The 23,803-nt window shown below is 40.2% G+C and overlaps 3 protein-coding genes across 5 annotated transcripts in view; 2 read left to right on the top strand and 1 right to left on the bottom strand.

Annotated features, from left to right (window-relative positions):
• The window catches only part of gabrb1 (gamma-aminobutyric acid type A receptor subunit beta1), a 51,386-nt gene extending 41,694 nt beyond the window's left edge, over nt 1-9,692 (top strand). The window contains exons 6-9 of one of the 3 annotated variants that reach the window (XM_034563389.1): nt 1,408-1,551; nt 2,294-2,446; nt 7,700-7,947; nt 9,351-9,692. In XM_034563389.1, coding sequence (XP_034419280.1) covers nt 1,408-1,551; nt 2,294-2,446; nt 7,700-7,947; nt 9,351-9,692 — 887 coding nt within the window. Of the gene's footprint in view, nt 1-1,407; nt 1,552-2,293; nt 2,447-7,699; nt 8,022-9,340 lie in introns of all 3 variants that reach the window. The other 2 variants (XM_034563388.1, XM_034563387.1) reach the window with 2 other exon arrangements.
• A 4,669-nt stretch (nt 9,693-14,361) lies between these two features.
• On the bottom strand, nt 14,362-20,946 carry commd8 (COMM domain containing 8). The gene is made up of 5 exons (XM_034563364.1): nt 20,832-20,946; nt 20,227-20,382; nt 17,660-17,812; nt 16,554-16,709; nt 14,362-15,631 (listed from the first exon to the last, which is right to left on the bottom strand). Exons 1-5 carry the CDS (start codon nt 20,874-20,876, stop codon nt 15,611-15,613), a joined length of 531 nt encoding a protein of 176 aa, XP_034419255.1. The 5' UTR covers nt 20,877-20,946; the 3' UTR covers nt 14,362-15,610.
• atp10d (ATPase phospholipid transporting 10D) overlaps nt 20,809-23,803 on the top strand; it is a 46,825-nt gene continuing 43,830 nt past the window's right edge. The window contains exon 1 of the mRNA XM_034563359.1: nt 20,809-21,210. The gene's annotated coding sequence lies outside the window, so the exon portion shown is untranslated. The remainder of the gene's footprint in view (nt 21,211-23,803) is intronic.

The following is a 23,803-nucleotide window of genomic DNA, read 5'->3' as shown; positions in this document are numbered from 1 at the left end:
TGTTGGAATCAGTTAGTTAATAATATATAGGCTAAAGTTATTCATAAATATCACCCTGCCATTCACTTTGTGCAAAAAACAAAACAAAGTGCTCTTTTTTCCCTTCAGGAGAGCAACAGAGGAGGATCCCTCTCCCCAGATGGACAGAAGCAATAGATGTCATGTGTACAGAATGAACAACGTTACAGAGTTACAACACATTCAATGAATATGACATCAATTATTAATAATTAGTAGTAGGCATGGACCACGATCCAGACCTCCACAATCCAGGGGGGGGGGCATCACCACGGCCACGGAGCCAGGAGGCCGGCCCATTAGGCAGGAGGCATCGTGAAGGAGGCCGGACCAATGAGGCCAAGCCTTTGAGGCAGGAGGCACAAAGAAGGAGGCAGGGCCATTTTGAAGGAGGCCAGGTTCAGGCCACTTACAGCTCTGTCACGATCTGCCATTAGCAACAACAACAGAATTTGTTGTAACTTTTTATAAATTTTTTCAGTTGCTGTTTCACTGAACAAAAAACGCGACAAAACATCGTAAATGACAAAGAGAGGGGAAAAAAAAGAAAGATAAAGTAAATTAATAGTGGGTCACCAATCGCTCTTTACAATTTTTTATCCATTCTTTTCAGGTCAGCTGAGAACATTACTCATCTTTCCCCAGCGTTGTTCGTGCAACCCTTCTTTGATTGTTTGGAAGAGAGTACATTTTTCCATAGAGTATATTTCCTCTACAATGTCAAGCCAGTGTTCTGGGCCTGGAGGGTCACCTGTCATCCAGCTCCTTGTGATGGCCTTTTTACTTGCGAGTATCAGGATTTTAAAGAGGTAGATGTCCTTCTTTTGAATTATGTCTCTGGGTGTCAGTCCCAGGTACACAATCCGTGGATCCCTTGGAATCTTGTAGCATATCTTCTCCAGAGTCTGAATAACTTTCTCCCTTTGGGTCAGTATATTCTTTTCCACCTAGCCTTACCTGGAGTTGAGATTGGTTGATTTACTTCAATATGCTTCCATCCAGCTTGATACTGCGGGGAGCACCAATAAACAATGTATCTCTGTTTAATTTCCTGTCTCGCGCAGTCATTGTCCCCCTTGAGATCAGTTTTTAGCTCTTTTATCACCCTAATTAAGTCACCGGGATCAGCTGTTTCATTTCTCCACGATGAACTCTATCAGGTAGACAAGGTATGTGACCAGGTGTGATAACAGCTTCTCTCCTGTCCAGGTACCAAAGGGAGAAAACGCTTTTGAATTCCAAACTAAACCCGACTGGTGTGAAAGTGTCTTTAGCTGTACACTCGTGATGGCATTCTGTTCATATATACTGCATTGTGCCTGAATCCCATGTGCTTGTCTTTATGTTTCAGTTGAAGTTCAACTTGTTGTTTTCCCCTGTCTCTCTCAGATGGATACACCACTGACGACATAGAATTCTACTGGCAGGGAGGAAGCAACGCAGGCTCAGTCACTGGTGTGGAGAACATTGAACTGCCCCAGTTCGACATTATAGACTACCAAACCCAATCCAAGAAAGCTGTGTTTGCCACAGGTAACAGAGTCATGTGTTATCAGTTCAAACCTTTTCACCTGTGCATTTCAGTACAAAAGAATGGAATTTGTTGAACAACAATTGGTGGGATATAATATGGTAAATTCAGCATAATGTACATTTCCTCAGTACTAATTCCATCACTACAATTGCAGTCATTTAATTTTTCACTACTCTCACTTTCTTTTCTTTCTTTTTGATATTATACTGTTTTCATTTACTAATGTATTCCAATAAAATGAGAGAATTGTAAAAACGTTGTATCCACAGTGTATAGCTTACGTATTTTTTTTACTAGAGATCCCTGTTTATATGTTGATGACTGAGACATTGTATCAAGATAAAGCCAGTTACTCTGCTGAGTACCAGCCCATTAAACCTCCTTCTGTTTTTTGTCACCCTCTGTGTTTTCATTCATCAAATTTACAATATAGTTATTTTCATTCACATATATGTAGTTGTTTCTCTGTTGTCAGACAAGTATGCAAAAGTGATTGTTCATGGCTCATAAAGTTGCATGTTACCAGCAATCATTCCCAAGCAACCGCACTGGCCCAAAATCTGCTCCAAAATCCACTTAACTCCAGGTTAATATCAACAGCTGTGTGATATTTAAAGTGATTGGTCACAGAGATGGTTGTCTTTGTGACTGTCCATCATATTTTATAGTTCTTTGATATGTAACATTACATTAACAATGTTCTTAAATCTGAATACATATCTGCAACCCTGTGTGTAACAGGCTCTTATCCACGTCTGTCCCTGAGCTTTAAGCTGAAGAGGAACATTGGCTATTTCATCCTGCAAACCTATATGCCCTCCACCCTGATCACGATCTTGTCCTGGGTCTCCTTCTGGATCAACTACGATGCCTCGGCTGCCAGAGTAGCCTTAGGTCAGTGACTTTTCAATTCTTTACATTAGCAATTATGTTTGCTGATGTGATTTTTCGTCATGTTAATGCCATCACTTTTTTTTACAGACATTCATGGTCCCCAGGCAATAAATCCAAATAACTTTGGTGATTCTCTGACTTTTCATCTTGTTTCCAATAGAAATGTGTCTCCTATTGACATCTGCCCTTTTTATTTTTCTACCAGATCTGCTAGTTTCTACCTGTGTATACTCATTAACTTTAATCTATGTGTTTCACAAAGATTCACCAGGTGGTATTCAAGCATACATTATTTCCAGAAAATGAACAGGCGCATCCTGACTCAAGGTTGTGACTCAGTATTTTTAGATAAAAAAATATTTTATTTTGTTGCAGTACAAAGTGGGAAAGTGCAAATATGAAATAGAACATCAAAAATACAGATTATAAGTATGACATCCATGTGGCTGACTTCCTGGAGGGAAAACATCTAAAAAACTATTTGATGTGTTCTTAAGGATGAGAGCTATGATCCTACCAAATGTTGTGAACATGCCCCTTGAAGGAAATCCAAAACATTTCGATACGGTGGCTAAAATAGTGTATTGTTAACTATGATTTCATCGTATGAGGTATCGATTATTCTTTGGCAATAGAGCGTCACATTAGCCGGAGGGTTATTCCAACGAAATCTGAAAGAAATTGAATAAACCCTCAAGGAGGAGCTAAAAAAAACAGTTTGCATAAAATACAACATATTTTCTCAAGAAGATCTGTTGTATTTTTAATTGTGTCTTGGTTTTGAAAGCTTTAGTTCAGATGGTTGGTTTTTTTAAACTGTTTCCACTCAACTGATTATTTTGATTTCTTTAATGAAATCTTTGAGAAAATTGTCTTTCACTCCCAACACAGCACTGAAACTGCTCTGATTAAGGTTACCAGTGACCTTCTGCTTGCCGCTGACACAGGCCGGTATTCCATTTAAAGTCTGACAAATGATGTTGGCATCAGTGATGTGGTGCTGGATTGGTTAATGTCTTATCTGTCAAACAGGTAATTGTCTGTAACACTTGGAGATCCTCCTTTTCTCTGGGGTCCACCAGGGGTCTTTTTTGGGTCTCCTCCTGTTTACCATATAGGCTACCTTTGGGATCATCATACATATTAAATTACTCCAAATCGGATCCAATATTAATTACCCCTGCTGGCCCCAGCACTAGCTGCATCAATAATCTCTCCTGCTGCCTAAATCTGGGCGCCTTATGTAGTAATGTTCAATACGAAGCCTGCAACCTGGGTGCATTTTGTATTCTAACCCGACATGTGATGCTCAGGTGACAGATGTGCAGCCCCGCTTTGCTCAACCAACCAAAATAAGGTGATTCCTTTCATGTGCAGACCTTGAAAAAGTCATTCATGCTTTTATCTCTCCAGACATGACTGCTGCATTTGATACAGAGACTGCAATTGATACAGATCGAGAATTGATTTTAAGATTGGACTGCTCCTTCCTTTATCTGTGATCTGCGGACTCCCTATGAGCCTGACAGCTACTTGAGATCATCGTTGTGAATCCAGACCCCTCAGCTTTGGAACTCCATGCCTGGAGATCTATGGTCAGGCCAATTCAGTGTCTTCTTTTAAAGATTTTCTAAAGACTCACTCCCACCATCTGGCTTATTACTGTTACTGATCCTATTTGTTGCACTTGTACAATTATGCTCCATCTTGTTTTACGTCTTGGGTTGTGTGCATATGTGCATATGTTTTTCTTTGTAACTTGGTTTTTAAAGGTGCTAAATAAATGAAGTTATTATTATTATTATTATTATTATTATTATTATTATTATTATTATTATGCCAAGATGCATGTGTTAAACCATCCATTTGTCTCTGCCAATATCATGACACTTTCTAAAGACACTCTCTTCCTGAGGCCTGAGGCCTCCAAACAAAGTAAGTTAGCCATGATGTCCCTGATTGCACTTCTCATTTATATACAGAGACAAATTAACCTTAAGTAAGTACACAATCAAAAAATGTTTGCAGTTAGAGATGTTTATATTGATATTGTAGTGTGATACAGTCGCATCAAAAGCCAATTTTATATTATAATTCAAATTAAAAGTCAAACGTAAAAATACATAATTATAAAGTGTAATTGATATCGTATTTTCTAATGCAAATTGCTTCAGAGAAATTAATCCATTGGGGAAAAACTAATATTGAATAACAGAATACTATTTGCACATGACTGCTACTACAGGTTCAGACTACTTCTAATTTTTTTTGCTATCTATAATAAAATTCAAATTAAGAGAAAATTGTTGAATTTGGCAAGATGGCAAGATGATAATGCTGTCTGACGCGTGCACTTGGTCCGATGAGCTTTTTCCTCGATTATAATGGCCTCTACAATCATAATACTTTCATGGACATTTGCTTGTATCTCATTTGGAATATATCTTACTGATATTGTTGAAAACTCCATATTGACATGCCGGGTGCAAAAGCGTGACGGACTGGCAACAGTAACCAAGTGGGAGGGGCTTAGAGACGAGTCAATTGGGAGAGGGCGTAGACATTTAGAGACATATTTCTCATGATTGCCGGATTAGATAATTGCATTGACGAGCAGTTCAACAATTATAACTTGTGAAGTGAATGGTGGGTAAAAGAGAGGACTTTGGCTCAAAGGGAAACTAAAATACATAGATAAGTTATAGTTGGTAGAACAAAAACGTTGTGTATATATATATACAACAACAAAACATTGTAGTAACTTTTTAAATTTGCACACAAAAAAACGCTGATGTGCATTACTCATACAACTTACTTAGAAGTTATGGCGGAGAATAGCAGTATCCTCACACAGAAATGTAGTAGTGTGGATGTCTTTGGGCTTTACTCTGACACACACACACCGGCTCAGTACAGCGTGAGAAACATCATGGCAGAGAGAAGAAAATGATCCAAACTGCGGCTACATTATACATTATAGTTGCTGAGAACTCTCGATATCACAAATGTAAAGGAATGTACAGGTTTGTTTTTCTCACAATATAATAAAAAAGAAGCAATAAGAGTTGTCATGTGTACAGATTACATTACATTACATGTCATTTAGCTGACGCTTTTATCCAAAGCGACTTACAATAAGTGAATTAAACCATGAGTCCAAACTCAGAACAACAAGAATCAAGCAAGTACAATTTCTTCAATAACGTTAAACTACAAAGTGCTATCAGTAAGAGACATTTAAGTGCTACTAAAGTGTTAAACTACAAAGTGCTATCAGTAAGAGACATTTAAGTGCTACTACGGCTCTACCTTCCCTATTCAAGGTATAGTCGAAAAAGATGTCTTTTTAGTTTGCGACGGAAGATGTAGAGACTTTCTGCTGTCCTGATGTCAATGGGGAGCTCGTTCCACCAATGAGGAGCCAGCACAGCAAACAGTCGTGACTTTGTTGAGTGTTTAGCTCGAAGTGAAGGAGCTACAAGCCGATTGGCAGAAGCCGAGCGAAGTGAACGAGGTGGGGTGTACGGTTAGACCATGTCCTGGATGTAGACCGGACCCGATCTGTTCGCAGCACGGTACGCAAGTACCAATGTTTTGAAGCGGATGCGGGCGGCCACCGGTAACCAGTGAAGGTCGCGGAGGAGCGGAGTAGTGTGGGTACATTTCGATAGGTTGAAGACCGGTCGAGCAGCTGCATTCTGGATGAGCTGTAGAGGTCGAATGACATTAGCAGGTAGACCTGCCAAGAGGGAGTTGCAATAGTCCAGCCGTGAGATGACAAGAGACTGGACCAGGAACTGTGCCGCCTTCTGAGTGAGAAGGGGTCGTATTCTCCTGATGTTGTACAGCATGTACCTACAGGAGCGTGTTGTTGTGGTAATGTTGGCAATCAGGGAGAGTTGACTGTCGAGCGTCACACCGAGGTTCCTGGCAGTCGGAGTCGGAGCCAACACTGAGTTGGTGAAGTTAATAGTTAGGTCGTGGGTGGGAGAGCCTTTCCCTGGAAGGAGGAGAAGTTCAGTCTTGTCCGGGTTAATTTTCAGGTGGTGTGGGGACATCCACAGATGAACAGCGTTACAGAGTTACAACACATTCAATGAATATGACATAAATTATTAATAATGAGTAGTAGGCATGGACCTCGATCAAGATAATTATAATCCATGTGAAGAGACGGAGGAAGAGACGAGGGGCATCAGCGGGACTATGGCAGGAGGCCGGGCCCATGAGGCAGGAGGCAGGGCCAAGGAGGCAGGGGGCCGGGCCCAGGGCATGGCCATGGGGCAGGGTCCAGGAGGAAGGAGGAATGATTAACCTTCGGTGCTAACCCAGCTCACTGTAATCATCAGCTGGCAGACGAGCAAGACACAGGAACTTAGCTTGGGTCTCCTCATAGGTATTGAGCAGTTGCAGCATTAATTCACCCAACAATAAAAAGATCACAAACTGCATTGCAAAGTCCAGAGTGTTTACTCTCTCTCTCGATGGACCTGACACTCTCAAATTTTACGCCAGGCTTGCACTGGCGGAAACCTTGATATGCCAGTAAGACACACAGCTCACAACCTTGCTGCTAAACTAAATAATGTGGAGACTAAAGTAGCTGCATGTGTCCACAACAATGTACGCACCATTAACCAGGTTAACGTCATGTTGCATTACGGGTAATGGATGAGGTTGTATCAGAGTAGTTTTAAGAGTTTAAGTACATGGAGTACAGTAATGGACTCGATACCCATTGTAGGTACATGTATTGGTGCATCCCTAATTGCAATCTGAACTAAAAATAAATTCACCATGGTGGAGGTACAAGGGCATAACCAAAGTCATTAAGATACATTAAGATACAACCTTGAATGTCTCAAAACATTGTATGACAATTTATCCAATATGTGTTATTTCAGTCTCGAATAAAGTGGTGGACTGAACAACCAATTGACCAGTATATCCCCCGAGCCACACCACAACCTAAACAGAAAAGGGAATGCTTGTGAATGTCATGGTGATTGGTAATGTTTGGGAAGCACAAATGTACAATCTAGTACAGCTAGAAAACATTACTTGTCATGCCTATGAACGCGGAGTCACTGCAAATGATCGCAAATCCTATTTAACAGCCCCATAATGTTTATTATCGTTGTTTTGTATGAAAGCCTTCTTCTTCTTCTGTAGTTAAGGTGTTCCCTCAGCATGGTGCCTTGCTGAAAGACCTCCTTCTACCCCTCCCTTCCCTCCCCATCTGCTTGTCTGCAGGTATAACCACGGTTCTGACAATGACCACCATCAATACCCACCTTCGGGAGACTCTTCCCAAGATCCCCTACGTCAAGGCCATTGACATTTTCCTCATGGGTTGCTTTGTGTTTGTCTTTCTGGCCTTGCTGGAGTATGCCTTTGTCAACTACATCTTCTTCGGTCGAGGTCCCCACCTGCAGAAGAAGGTGGCAGAAAAGGCTGCCAAGTCCAACAACGAGAATAAGAGTAGACTGGAGAGCAACAAAGTGCAGGTGGGAAAGGGGCTTAACTCTTTGGTTAATGACATCACGCTAAGCCAACACTTGGTCATCAGAAGGCAATTGTTGTATTACTAAGGATAGGCATCTCTTGTATTTATGGGCAGGTTTTATTCACAAATATGACATCCAAGAGTAAAAAGAATTTGAATTCCATTGATAAACTCGGAGTTTGAATATATATATATAAATATATATAGGCCTAGCAACATTTTACAGTTCTTCCTGGGGGACCCCAGGGTTTTTACAGTACAGATATATAATCTTTCCAGCCTGCTCTGGGTCTAGTCCAGGCTTCTTACGTGCCCGGCCAACCTCTGCAGGGAGGCGTCCAGGAGGCATCTAGATCAAATGCCCAAGCCACATCAACCGGCACCTTTTAATGCATGAGTAAATTGAATCAGATTATTACAATTTAAGTTTTCCTGAAATCCCTCATAAATGCGCATATCTGGTCATACAAGGATTTTTTGTATGATGCTCATTGTTTGAAAGCTGATTGACAGGCTATTCATCTTAGCAAATTAGTAATCCACCAATTTAGTGGGTGTCACCTTATTTTCAACTTTACAGTAACTTTAATTTAGACATATTTTTGTAAGTATTCCAAGCATATGATTGAAACAATTTACCAGTTGTGTGAATTTGGTAGCTCAGTTTTAAAGGAACAATTACAACAAAGTTGTTGCGCACCAGAAATCCAAAACATCAAAGTAAGTTTCACACTGTTGGTCATATGAACTCCCTTGAATGAGACGTCTTTTTGTAATCTTAAAAGTAACCAGGTTCTGAGACCTGTTGTCTGACCATGTCTATAGGCAAAAGTGTATACTGGTTCCCAGTCAAAAGTGGGGTGAAAAGGCTGCCTCCCAATGGAAAAGAAGAGCAGAAATGTATGGCACAACATGGAGAAGGGAAAAAGACTTAAGAGTTGAAGACATCACTAGTCTAAAAAATAATGTTGTTCTGCATAATGTTGTTTTACCTCTCCAAATCCAAATTTGACAAAAGTAGTTGTGTCAGGAATTAAATAGTGAAGTACAAACCTTTCCCACTGTAACACCTCCGTATACCTGGCCAATCATTACATAAAGTGGACGTGATGGTGTGTCGGTTTCATAAAATTGCAAAAATTGTTGAATGCAAGTGTTAGAGCAGGGTGCTTCAAATGCTGATGCTATTGACCTGGAGTGTTGTTCTATTTCCAGCTCCTAAAAAAAAACACTATGTGCTTCCTTCAAAATGTTACCAGTATGGGGCAGTCCAGAATCCAATGTTCAAATTATCATGCATTTCTCCTAAACTGGAGGCTGCAAATTATTAGGGACCCAGCCATTCTATTGTTTTGGTTACAAAATCAATATAATGAATCTGATAACTTCCTTCCTCAGGTCGATGCTCATGGGAACATCCTCCTGACCAACCTAACCAGTGAGATGAGTGGAGCAGACATGATGGGCGTTCTCAACGACCCTCGGGCTACCATGTTCTCTTATGACAGTGCCAGCATACAGTACCGTAAACCCATGACCAGCCGAGACCTATATGGGCGACCACCCATTGACCGGCCAGTGGGCAACAAGAAGGGCCGCTTGCGGAGGAGGGCCTCCCAGCTCAAAGTCAAGATCCCTGACCTCACGGATGTCAACGCCATAGACAAGTGGTCTCGCGTCATCTTCCCAATCGCATTCACCTTCTTCAACCTGGTCTACTGGCTTTACTATGTTCATTAAGGTGGCAGTAGTAAGCCTATGTGGTCGCACCACTGCTCAAGATTTGATAGAAAAGCTACCTAGGTCTTGTACAGCAATGAAAACTTAAGGAGCGCTCAGTCCATTTGTATAAATCCTGTTTTCGAATGAGTAGTACTGGATGTCTTTACAATGTAAATACAATTTAATATATAAATATATACATATATATATATATATATATATATATATATATATATATGTACTGTATATATATATATATATATATATATATATAACAGAGTTATAATTTATTAAAAATCACTTTTCCTGTACTCATCTATACAAAATAGATAGATCAAAATAATGGAATTTAAGACAGTAAGGTATGGTATTTCTAAGGTCAAACATGCAGAAAAGACTTTGCTGACTCCAAGATTACGGGCAATGATCTTTCAATTTGCTCTATATCTTTTTTCTTACCTTCTGTTATCTCACTTTTTGCATGTGAATGGAACACAACTTTGTGTTTGCTTAGGTAAAAAAAACAGAGAAAAGGAAAACCAGAACAAAACAAGTAGTAGTAACTGTTTTTACATGACTTCTTCAACTGATGGGGTTTGATGGGGTTTGTTGAATTACATTGTAATGAGGTAGTCCTTATTTGGTTCAAACCCAGTGCTCTAACTGAGCTAATTTTGAAAAGAGTTGAATATGTATCATTGTGTTGAAATCCTTCTCAGCCAGTCATGCTTGAGCTAACAAACATCTCAGATTGCTTTTCATGAATGATGTGTTTTTTCTGAAAAGTTTCTTTTCATTTCTGTAAAAACAAAGCTTCACATGGCTCTACTGAGACACTCTGCTTCAGTATTGTATTATAATCATTATACTGTATGCTTTGAACAATCATTGAATTTAAGGTAAGTATAAGACAGAAGGTAATTGGAATTCCACTGATTTCTCCAAAAAAACAATTGTCAAATTTGTACCTACTATATTCTCACACTGTCTAGGGGCATGTACAATGTAATTTTCTTTAAAGGAAATCAGGTTAAGAATAAGCAATGATGTCGCCATATGCTCAAAATCACATTCAAAATTTCAAGCCCTGATAAAACTCGCTGCTGGTTTTGAAATACGTGGCATTACAGACCATCATTGAACATTTTTGTTTGAAACTTCAAATTATACTGTACATAACTGTTTTAACTGCATAGAGGTTCATCCACCTCAATATGTTAAATAATTAAACGGCAAGTCCAAGGTGAAAGTTACTTTTATTTTTCAGGTTATTATCAAGGCTAAGGATCAGGTGTATGACCCAGGTTCAAGGTTGCTCCAGTCCTCAGTCAGGTTCAAAAACATTCTTCAAGACAAACTAGCAAGAGTAGGTGTGACAAATTAGTATCACACTGTAGTATATTTAGTAAGTTTAGCTACAAGTTTATAAATCATATAGATAATGACATAGATCATTTCTCACCTCACAAATCATGGCCAATGTAGGAAGTAGTGTCTCCTTTACAGTATATAGTGAGGCGGAAAGTTAGGGTGTATAGGTCAGTGACATGGATGAGCATTTAAGTCTGAGTTTCCTGCAGAAGAGTGGAGTTTGAGTTATGTTGAAGACCTGCAATTAAGATTTGTCTCTTTTTATTTTTTATAATCTGTCCCCAACATTTGCCAAGTGTTTTAATTGCCTAACTGTTACCTTAGGGCTCGAGACCAAGGTAGCAGTCAGTTTGTGAGTGTTGGCAACCACAATTCTATTTGTCATAACCAATCTTGTCCTACCCTTAACATGGTTGCCATGCACATAAAATACATTGAATGTAAAATATATATATATATATATATATATATATATATATATATATATATTACCATTGAACGTAATCAAGGGATTTGCAGAATTGTCCAACATGTCTAATATTGTGTCACATGAAAGATAGGACTTAGCTTTACAATCACAGGAAACCAAAGTGAAGCAACACTCTGTGATGTGTCCCCTGCTGAGGCAGATCGTATGTGCTGAAAACTGTAAAAGAAGAGAAAGGAGATGTGGGCCTTTCTTTTCTCTGCTGTACTCAGGTCTCTCTTGCAACAGAGATAATGAGATCACCTGATTAAATAAAGGTTATATATTGGCTGTTGACTTCCCAATGGTACAAGCATTCTTTACGGAAACACATCCCATTCTGGACAGAAGCCTTTCCCACTTCCACATCATTTGTGGCAGCACAAGTTCATGTCCAATGTTATATGACGTGGACATTGCTTTTACCTAAGGAACTAACAGCTACACATGGGTGACAAATGAAAATAAAAATGTACACGCAGTGTGTTAGTAAGGTGGTCTTCCTTCAGGATTCCCCAGAACAGCTTGTGCTCTGTTTGTCATATTGTAGCTTCTCCAAGCCGGTATACACCACTGGACAAACTCCAAAGTCTATCCCCCCAGTTGGTGTTTTCAGTGATGATGGTGGATCTCCCAAAGATGTTCACTTGGTTTGAGATATTGAAGCTTTCATGATCTGAATGGAAACATCACATTCTTACTGTTTGCCCCACTCTTTCATTCAGGTTTTTGCTTTAATATATGTCTGTACTGTTGGGCATAATCTTATATTTGATCAGTTGTTGCCAGGTCATTCCATCTTAGTGTTCCTTGAACAGTTCCTGGAAATTCAACATTATTTTGTTGAAAATGTCCATTATGATGGATTTAGTTTGCTACCTCTACACCTCAAACCCTACTGCTTGAATTGGTACTGAATGCTAATATTAGGTTTAGATTGCGGTATACACATTTGTCCAATATGGGCATAATTTTCTGGGATGCTAAGCTGTTTTTAACCACTTAACACTTTCAACAGTTTGCCATTTACGGGAGAAGCAACCTGTGTACTTGTCTGCTGGTACACCCCCATAAAAGTAGAATGTAACACATTGAGTGTTTGTGTAGTTCCTTATTCTGGCCAGAGTCACCTGATATCTCCCAAAATGAGTCTTGTTTCACTTTGAAGAAGCTACCTTTTAAAGCCGATCAACTATACAGTCATAGTGAAACACAATTGTGTTGATTTTCTGTCATCTGCCCACTTGCAAAACAAACAGGGAATGTGTTGTTGGCTTTCGTAGCGACATATGCAAATAGTAACAGAGGGTTCACTTCTTTGGCTCAGGCAGGGTCTCCATTTTTCTGGTCACTGAGTGAATTAGTCTAATTAGAGTTTTCTTAAAGGACAACTTGGGCCTCATTTTCATAGCTTTGGCCATCATTTAGTCAGTTATGCTAAAATTGTGCTCATAAACTTAATTGCGGAGATTACAGCGACAAACTGACGGGTCAAGAAACCGGAGAAATCAGATAATCAGAAAGGCTGTAAACAAATAACATATCTAGATTATCTAAATTACATATTTGGAGGTAAAATAAGTGAGAGCACCTGAAATATCGCTAATAAGTGGAAGAAATCTAGCGGGTATTTTCCAAAGTTGGTCTTTGAAAGCTATCCTATCCTTTAGCTTAGCATGTTCCCACCTTTCCATCTAGTATGACTGATAAAAATAGAAAAAAATGAAATAATCAGATTTACATCAAAATGTCCAGTTGTGGCTGCAACTGCAAATTGATGGTTATGAAAGATGTGGGTTGCTGGTCTTATCAGGGCTTTAAAAAAAGAGATAAAACCTGCATAACCAGACATACTTTTACAGGATGCAGTGTGCTCTTTCCTGATGGCTGAATATTGTGCCTTTAACAAGAATCTTAATATTTCGCAGGGTTTAACTTACATCTAGTGAGTAGAATTTGAAAGAAATCATCATAAGAAAGAGAACCAAACACAAGAGTGGACTATTTAGGATCTTTTATTAGGCTGTAAAGTACAGTACCCTTATCTAAGTGTAGATTATAGTAGTAAGACATTCCAGCATTACGATGACAATCTTTTGAATTCAATGCTGAAAAAGAATCTCCTGTAAGGCTGGTCTCCATGCTGCTTTTAGACTAAGCAGAGTGGACGGACAGAAGTGAAAGAAAAACAAAGACAACTTGGCTTTCTTTACAACAAAGGAATCTGATGGACACGTTTTCTGTGAACAGACGAGCAAATGGAAGGCCTGAAAAAATGTGCCTACAGGCTGTGGAGGGGGAGGACATGTGCTGGACTCTTATTGTGTAATATTACTGTACAATGTTTCTCTCATTCTCTAGATGTGCCCACAGGTGGAATAGAAAATGTTTCCTTGCGTTCGTCTTTCTGCTTATTTAGAGGCAAACATAGGACACTGTGCAGGAAAGTCATTGTCCATGTGAGTGTTTGTGTGTGTGTGTATATGAGTATGAGCATATGGATGAGTGTGAGAGGGAGAAAACACAAAATACAAATTCTCTGTCAACATACAGACTTCATACAGTTTAAATAAAATTGCTGACATCTCTACCCAAGGTGTATTTTTGTTGGCTTATCAGTTTGTCAACAAGTGTTTTTTGTTTTTCATTGGACTGAAACTTTCTTTCTGTTTGGATGCCTTACAATCTGCGGGGGAAATGGACCCCCCCCCCCCCCCCCAGCATCCAAACAGTTTGACCCAATGAGGCTATATTTATCCATGTGCAGTTGACTGCTGTACAAGTGCAGATGGGATGGTGGACATTGAAGACAACTGTTGACTGCTTTACAGTAAGTGAAGCAACCACTTGTAAATTTGATGACATTTATTTTTTAAATCTCAGAAAATTATCAAAATCTCAAAAAGAACTGTGGCACTTTTGTTGTTTATTGTATCTGATATGAAAATTAACATGCACCTTATTTCCCAGATACCTTTCTTCAGACTATTCCAACACTTAGAGGACTTTACTACCTTCCAGTTGTTCCATTGCAGTCAGTTAATTCACCACAGTAGGGGAATCCACTCAGTTACTCTTGCATTTATTTGTAAGTACAAAGCCAGGTCCCTCTTGGTGTAAGACGACGGTGTTCGGGCTCGGCATGTTATCTCACATTATTCGGAGGTGCCCATTTACACATAAAGAAACAGAAGACTCATTCTCACCTTCTAGAAATACTGTTTGGTTTAGGCAAGGGCTAGTGCCTGGGCAGAGTGCGCAAGAAAGAGCATGACGCAGTCTGGAAGCCAGTTTATTAACAAGTCTTCTGCTGTCCTTTGCATTGTGTAAATGACCCTTCTTCATTACCCTCAGATGTTTGCTTTCTTTTCCGGTATGTGCCAGCCATTTGAAATTCTCACTGCATTGACTAGAGGTTAGCATACTATAAGATCATCTCTCGAAGAAAAGAAAAGTTCAACTATAAAAGCTTGGACCCAGGCCAGCACTGAATCAGCAGTACACTGCAGACTTAGGCGGCCATTGTCTCCATAGGTACAGAAGCTGGGGGGCAGCCCTAACCGGCCTCAGTGGTCCCAGAACCAGTTCCCTATCTCCGGGAGGTGGAGGATCGCACCTTCCAGGTGTCCAGCTGGGAGCTGCCAGGTTTCCCCTGACGGCCGCTGCAGCATAGACGGAAACCAAGACATGCTAGTTCATTGCGGTGCCACAAGATTGAATGTTAGATTCTCTTCCTGAATCCATGCTAAAAGACTTTACCATATAGACCAGTTTGATGGTTTATTAGTTACTGATAACAAATATGCTATATTACAATCAGTTGCATGTAGAATACTAGTGGCTTGTTCAGTGTCCTAATGACACATTTTGATCGGTTCCTTGTATTTAAAGGAATTGAGAAAACTAACAAAGGAACTAAAGTTGTTTTAATAAAAAGTAAAAGTCCCCACTGAGAGCTGGCAAACTACTTAATATATGTAGAATGTTCAAGTGCTCATTTAACTCCTCATTACATCTGAAAAACATTGCGTCTCCAACACATGACATTCATCCTCTGGGCTTCCTTTAATAATGGGATCCGTGGTCCAAAATCTTTCAATCATTTCAACTGCAGCACCACCTGCAAGAAATAAATACATATCAATCCTTAGCATTTCATTTGACTGATCAGGTGCAGATATCTACTACTTGCATAAAATCAGTGTCACAAAATAGATATCATAGCTAAATTATCTGCAGATGGTTGACAGTTTGCTAAAAATGCTGCAAAGTTTGACCTGCATTTTTCTGTATTTTTCTTCACATGGATCACATCAAAGACCAAAACTATGTACGTAATACTTTTTGACTTCAGTGTGTGGCTCTCAGCTCAAAGCTCACTAGTTCCTACTGAAGACTTTTTTTAAAACACCTAATGTTTATTTTTTTTAAAGGTGATTTCCTGAACAGTTTTCATCTGCTTGTGGCAATAACAGCATGAGCAATAATAAAAATAAAACCCTGATTTGAATTCTGAGTGTTCATGCATTGGTTGGTGTGTGTGTGTGTGTGTGTGTGTGTGTGTGTGTGTGTGTGATATACATCATTTGTTTTAAAAGGCAGGAAAACAGAGCTATAGTGATTTAATAGGAAGTATACTGTACTTGTTTCAGTGCATCCTGAGAGTCATAATGAAGCTAAACAGACCACACATTCAAATTATTTCTCATGTTGAGCTCTCGCTGTATGCTGCAACACTGCCACCACCTAGTGTTGATTCTCCATGTATGAGGAACATGTAGCAGGTGACAGTGTTTATTTTATTAGATGATAATAAACATCTACTAGTTCATTTATTCATGTTCAACCTTGTTCAAACGACTGCAGTGTTTTAGTCTCTGTGAAGTCTCAGGATTGTTCTCAACTGTCACTTGCCACACCATAATGTCATGAGTGTAACGTGAAGAAATTGTCTCCCCTGTATCAATGCTTGGGATTTTGTATTTAGCATCTTTAGCTAACCAAAACTAATGAAGTATTTAGTGTGTGTGTGTGTTGTGTACCTTATTAGCAGCCTCTAGTGAACTGATGAGTGTGTTTAACTCCTCTCTGTTCATCTCCATGGTGACAGACTGGAGGGCTCTGTTCTCCCTCACATCCAGAATGAGACTGAGCAGAGGCGTGTGGAGAGATGAGATCTTATCACTGGACAGCGCTAACTGAAGGAGCGGACAGGAGACAGGAAGAGGAAATAGAAGAACTACTGCATTAATACAGAGTGCTGCAGGAACAGCCTGTGGACTGTGGAGAAGACAGTTCACAATGCCTGTGTTTTAAGTATGACTTGTCTTCCCAAGGTAGCCACACAGGATTCATTCAACTGAATGCTGAATTCAGCTATTTGACCAATCAGGGATGCAGCCTGCACACATTATTTAATAGTTTCTATGAAATTGAATACCGAACTTATTAACTTTTGAAAATAGTCAGTGTCTCAAACTGAATATGGTAATAATAAATTGACATTAATGTGAATAATTATTGTTCAAAAACGTTTTGGCGACCCCTGATGAACAAATGTACCAAAGATAACCGTTCCGAATTCATAAGTTTGTCTTTTTTTATGTCACTGTTCTGTGCCTATATTCAATTCCGTATATTAAACTCCCCTCAGAGGGCTTTACAATCTGTACACATACGACATCCCCGACCTTCGACCTCACATCGGATCAGGAAAAACACCCAAAAAAGTGAAAAAACCTTTCACAGGCCCATATTTTTTTCTGGGTTTGTTTTGTATTGATGATTGTATATGGGAACATGTTTTAAGTTTACCCGTTATGTTAGGCCTCTCTGTCTTCCATTTTGGTCATCCTGTCAAAGATGAACATGTAAAAAGATTTAAGGATGTAAATAGTAAGCGTATCTTCATGTGATGCTTCGTAATATTGCCCCTTCAGGGGACCAGTTTTTGTTTTGTGTGGTTTAATAATGTATCATTTCCTCAGAGCACCACAAGCTTTCACCACTAGTTTGAACTGGGTGTTTGCAGAAGACATAAGTGTGCAGATGCATTCAATAACTTACTGACTTTACAATATAATGCCAGTCCAATTATGGTGTTTAAACTTGGAACCAATTAGAAATAATGAGTGAAGCATCCAGTCACCTTAAGTTGCCAGTCAAAGTCCTGCAGAGTAGTAGAGGAGATGGAGTTGGTTCTGTCCAGCAAAGCGTCACGGATCTCTTCCCGTCTAGCTTTCAACACACTCAGCACTGCCTCAGCATGGCTGCTGCCCACATCTGCCAACCCTGCCAGGACCTGTCCACATCCAGCACAGAATATTACTGCTACAGGCTATTAGGCTCGTTGGAGATGAACCGCTTCTCGCTTGGAAAGTGGACGAGAGCAGGCGGCAGCAGCAGGGCTGATGAACAACTACTGCGGCCAAGTCGGACAGTTTTCAGCTGCCTTCAATGAATGAACAGGAAGTCAAGGAAACAGTTACTTCCTGTTAAATCCGATCTGCAGGCTACTTGTAGTTTACAAACCTCTTTTGGATACATTTATAAAAATATATTCATGTTGAAATGTGTGTGTATGCTAACCTTTGCTCTTTTTATGGTCGTTTTAATATGTGTTGAATAAATAAGCTTCATTATTATCAATCACACAAGATATTAAACCTTCGTTGCACAACATGAGCCAAAAATCTAGCGTGAAGTATTACAATTACACAGAAATATTTAGGATTTCTATGAAACGTGGTGTTTGTTGTCAAATCTAAGAGCCAATCAGCCCTTTGATCCGGCGTCAGCCAGATGTTTCCCACCATGCATTGGGTTACACCGTTGGTTGAGAGCAACTGTGGCGCCTGGCTCTGAAATCCACGGCCGCCTGGATCTCTTGACGTTATTGCCAGTGATCGTCTGCACAGGACGGGCTCATCTTGAACAATCCTATTGCTGCGTAAACACAGGCGTGAATAGCTGGGACATTAACTAGAACTGCACCATTGTATCAATTACACCCGTGTTGAACCTGCGATGACAAAACAATGGCTGCTGCACAGCCACTACACATCCAGCTGCTCTTGAACTGCTGTATGAACACATACATACATACCAATTAATTAGAATGACATTAAAAAGTTACATTAATTCAGTAATTTAATTCAAACTCATATATTATATAGACTCATTACACACAGGGTGATATATTTCAAGCATTTATTTATTTTAATGTTGATGATTATGGCGTACAGCTCATTGAAAAACCAAATTTCAGTTTCTCAGAAAATTAAAATATTACACAACCAATTTAAAAAAGGATTTGTAATACAGAAATGTTGACCTACTGAAAAGTATGTATATGTACTGTATACAATATGCACTCAAAAGTTGATTATTTTGCATTAATTACTGCACCAATGCGGCGGCATGGAGGCGATTAGCCTGTGGCACTGCTGAGGTGCTTTGATAGCAGCCTTCAGCTCGTCACTGGTCAATCAAGCACAGTGATACCGTGGTCATGAAACCAGGTATTGGTACCTTTGGCAGTGGGGGCAGGTGCCAGGTTACTGCTAGAAAAGGAAATCAGCATCTCCATCAAGCTGGTCACCAGAGGGAAGCATGAAGTGCTCTAAAATGTCCTGGTAGACTTTGGACTTGATGAAACACAGTGGACCGACACCAGCAGATGACATGGCTCTGGTTCAGGAGTGGCTTGACACCAGGAATGTGGTGGCTCTTGAAGCTCTGACTCCAGCCGCAGTCTACTCTTCTTGAATGGGCTTTGCTTCACAATCCTCACAAGGCTGTGGTTATCCCTGTTGCTTGAGCTTTTTCTACCACACCTTCCATTCATATGCTTGGATACAGCCAGATTCTTTAGTAATGACCTTTTGTGGCTTACCTTCCTTGTGGAGGGCGTCAATGACCATCTACTGGACAACTGTCAGGTCAGTAGTCTTCCCCATGATGGTGGAGCCTACTGAACCAGACTGAGACCATTTACCATTAGCTGCAAGCCATAATCATCCAAATTAAAAGAAATACACACTTGAAATATATCACCCTGTGTGTAATTAATATATATACTGTAATATATGAGTTTTACTTTTTGAATTGAATTAATGAAATAATTAAATGTTTCGATTATATATATATAAAAAACTTGTTTGCCTCCAGGACCCTGAAGCGAACAAGAAAGATTGTAGCTGACTCTCACCCTGGACACAAACTGTTGCAGTCCCTTCCCTCTGGCTGCGGTCCATCAGGACCAAGACGTCACCCCACAAGAACAGTTTCTTTCCAGCTGCAGTCGGCTTCATCAACAAAGACCAGGACCCACACCTCCCCAGCACCTTTGCATTCTTCTTTTCTTATTAAAATATACTTGCCACTTTTATACAGATTTAAAATATACCATTATACTTGTTATTTGTCATATTTCCCTGTTTATTGTTTTTATGTATTTGTATTGTATTCTATGTCTATGTTTATTGTTATGCACCTTTCACAGAGTAAAATTCCTCGTATGTTCAACGTACTTGGCAAATAAACAATTCTGATTCTATATACAGATAGCTGTGATATAACACTGCATTTAAAACCTAAATTCAATAATAAAGCAACAGTCTGGGTAATAACCTCACATAATGCAATGATTAAAAGGCAGCTCTCTTTACTTGAAACTGTGTCTAAACAGTCCATTATGTCCTGTAGCTCTCTCACCTCTTCATCAGAGCTGTTGTTTCCCACTGCCAGGCGGAAGAGGGCGGTCAGAGAGCTGAGCAACTGCAGCCACTCCTCCGGGCTCCAGGGGGCGCTGCACTCCCCCCTGCAAGGAGGCTCCCGCCCACACAGTCCATCCACCACCTTGTGACAGAGCTGCACAGCAGACAATGCTGTGAGGATTGGATTTTGGTATTCGGTAGAGAGGACCAAGCTAGTCCCTGGCTGTTGTCATTTCATCCATTTTTTTTAATGCAGTTATTATAGAAACGTTGTGCAACAACTATCATTTAAAAACTGTGGGCTATGGAGGAGACCCCCATCGGTCCTCCATGTGGCTACATGGAGTTGGCTTTAAAACCGACAGGCATGGTACACCACTGGGCAACATTAAACACACAGTGCACACACATTCATTTACATTCGCCATGTGCACCAGCGTTTGTGAAATACTGTGTATTGCATAGCAGGTAGCATATGTATTCACTCATCAAGGCATGTTCTATCTTCATGTCCGGAGAGGTGCCGCCGCCTGCTGGGTCTCGTTAGACACTTAGAAAAGAACACGAGTCAAATTCTTCGTCAATGCTGCCTTTGGTACTTACTTTTAGACATTCTGTGACAGGCAACCTGTTCAGCGAGACCGCCATGTTTCCGTTTCGTTCCGCCTGCCGATCAGCTGATGTCAGTCACGTGGTAGAAATGAGCTGCGTTCAAATCACTGGGGGAAATGCCCTTCGCCGTCTCCACTGGCTTCTAAGTCATAGCACGGTAGTGGATGGAATACTGTGCTGCACATACCAGGATATGTCTGTTCGGTGGTTCTGTTGATGAACGTCTCGCAGCCTATTGACAGCTGCTCGTACTGCATACGGGGCTTCGTGTCGCAGGCTGGCTCTCGGTGTACAAACGGGGATGTGACCGAAGCCACACGGTAGCCGCTGTGGCTTCGCTCTAAGACAGCGTGTGGAAACTACCAGCCGGGTAAGTGCTGTCTTTCACCATGTCTGCTGTGGACTGGGGCGGCCACAGAGGAGTAGTTTGCTCCTCGAGGTTCGACTACAAACCCTCGCGGCTCGGTGTGTGAAAAGAAAACCTTTTCTGCCCGGCTCGCTTTCAGGAAGAGACGTGAATGGAGGTGTTCAATCTAGTCTAGTTGATCAAATCAAGCATCCAGTCTACCTGTTCTAGTTTGTGGATGAATCATGAAGGAAGGGTTAATGTATGGCTCTATCCCATGATTGGTCCCACATGGGCGGATGTGGCTCGAGGAGCAAGCGGGTGGTCCTTCAATCAGGTTGATCCCGGGCTCCTTTAGTCCATGTGTCCTTGGGCAAGAGGCTCAACCCCAACATTGGTCTCAAAGGCTGTGCCATCGGTGTGTGAATGGTTCGATAGTCCTGGTGGGTAGGGGGCACCTTGCACGATAGCCCCTGTTATCAGTGTGTGGATGGGTGGTAGTGTTAAAGTGGAGCTGTATAAATAAATGCTATTACATTTAGCATGTTCCATGATAATCCACTAAGTTATTAATGCACATGCGTATTTGATTCAGATGTGCTGATGCTGTACCTTCTATACATATCATTCTTTAAATCCTAACTAAGTGCACCATGAACTCTGGCTGTACCAGTATTTCCTGCTCACTTCCTGTAACTGTTTAGGGGTGTCCAACTCATTTTCACAGCACCATGGTTGCCCTCAAAGGGACGGTTGTAACTGTAAATATTGTTTACAACCGAAAATATTGTCTTTGCATTTGATTATTGTTTATTCAAGTTTAAAAATAATGAGATGTTATAAATGTAAAAATATGTCTCTGTTATAACATAAATCCATTTAATTTAGAGTTAAGAAACCCACATTACTGTATCAAAGATCAAATGCACATTATTACATTAACTTTTCTGTCACAGTTGAGAAGGACATAACTCTGTTCTAACAAATAAGTGTGAGCTGCTAAGAACATGTGTGACAGCTGTGGTCTGGGGCAGAGGTTCTCAACTTGTTCTCAACACACCATCATCCAAAATCGAGGAACATTTTCCACTTCTCAAATGTATTTAATGAAAAGATGGTGCAGTTTGAAGCTGAGATGTTACCGAATATCACAGTATGCCAACAGGAAAAAAAAAATAGTTCGAAATATTCTCTTTTACAGTCAATTAAAAACCAAAGGACACAAGGTAATACAATTCAGTAACTTGAGTCTTTTTGGAAATACTCAACAGTGCTTTCATGCACAAACATGAAATAAAAAAGTCCAGCTATTGAGAAGTAGTTTAAAAAAGACTGAAATGATGTAACTTTAGCTGAGAATTCTCACTCACTGAATCTAAGACAACCAACGTTGCACTATGGAAACAAGTCAGTGTCTTGAATAGCAGCTTTTACCCACAAACCTTAAAATAAATTGAACACAAAGTGCAAAAAGATTAAAGTATACACTTAACCTTTCTTCTGATTACCTTATCAGGAGGTAAATACTGGAAAACATTGTGCTTTGAAGAAAATGAAGCAGCACTCACTTCAACCTTAGTGTAACATTGAATGGAGGAATTCACAATTGGGTTCTTTTGCATACAAAGTCAATGCAGACGTGTATGGATGCGATTATGGCACAACTCAAACGGTGATCAAATCATCATTTGTCTTCGCCATACATATTTATTCCCACATAAAGTACCTTGGTGTTATTTACTCAGGTTCAGTTCAGTTAAAAGTTTCCCATTCAAGTCGTATTCATATTAGGTTGATTGCTCCCCCTTTCAGCTCATCTTTTACATTACAATTTCTGTTCCGTACCATAGTACGCTTGCGTCCTCATCCACACCACATTTGTTACATGACCACAGTTTAGAAAGCTATTCTATAAGAATCTTTCAGTGGTAAAATATGTAATCCAATCAAACCAAAATATGCTAAATTTTTCATCAGCACTGTCCGACCATCACGTTCCCCATCCTCAGAGTGCATCTACTCAGTAAGAGGGCCATACTGTACTAACAACTCACTGGCTGTACTCCAAATGCCTCACCCGCAACTTCTTCACCACCAATAGCAGTTCCAAGCAGTTTCATGTCGTTCAGACTCAGAGAGATGGTATTCATTTTCGAAAATAATTACAGAAACAGTTTAACATGCTGCGTACCCGAGAACACGTGAATAATGCCCAAGACGATCTTTTCAAGTGGACTCGGGCACGGGGTGACCATCCACGCCCAATTACGATAGACAATGTTAATACTATCAGTTTTGGGTCAAGTGTACTCCGATCCAGGCCCAGGTCCTTGATGTGAAAGCACCCTCAAGTATAGCAGTGGAGATCATGTGACCCGATGGGGTTCAGTGGTCTAAATGGTTCTTGAGGTTCTGTGTTGTAAACCCTATAATCAGCCTGCTTCACATTTTTCCTAATAACATTCTAAATGATCAAATGAAATGAGCATACTTTCAGAGTGGCCTATTGTTATGTTCAAAAACTTTTGGGTGTGGACCCGAAGAAAAGTCCAGAGACGAAAAGTTTATAATAAAAAGCATTTATTAAAAAAATAATACTAATAACTAACAACGGTGC

This window comes from Cyclopterus lumpus, chromosome 22 (assembly GCF_009769545.1).
Source record: "Cyclopterus lumpus isolate fCycLum1 chromosome 22, fCycLum1.pri, whole genome shotgun sequence".
Lineage (NCBI taxonomy): Eukaryota > Metazoa > Chordata > Actinopteri > Perciformes > Cyclopteridae > Cyclopterus > Cyclopterus lumpus.
This window is presented reverse-complemented; position numbering and strand designations above follow the sequence as displayed.

What these genes read in the sequence shown, in the direction of transcription:
- commd8 (XM_034563364.1), bottom strand. Translation starts at nt 20,876, where the DNA reads ATGGCGGTCTCGCTGAACAGGTTGCCTGTCACAGAATGTCTAAAA. An exon ending in CTGTCACAGAATGTCTAAAA is followed by an intron (nt 20,383 to 20,831) that starts GTAAGTACCAAA and finishes TCTGCTGTGCAG; the next exon opens with CTCTGTCACAAGGTGGTGGA. An exon ending in ACAACAGCTCTGATGAAGAG is followed by an intron (nt 17,813 to 20,226) that starts GTGAGAGAGCTA and finishes GGATGTGGACAG; the next exon opens with GTCCTGGCAGGGTTGGCAGA.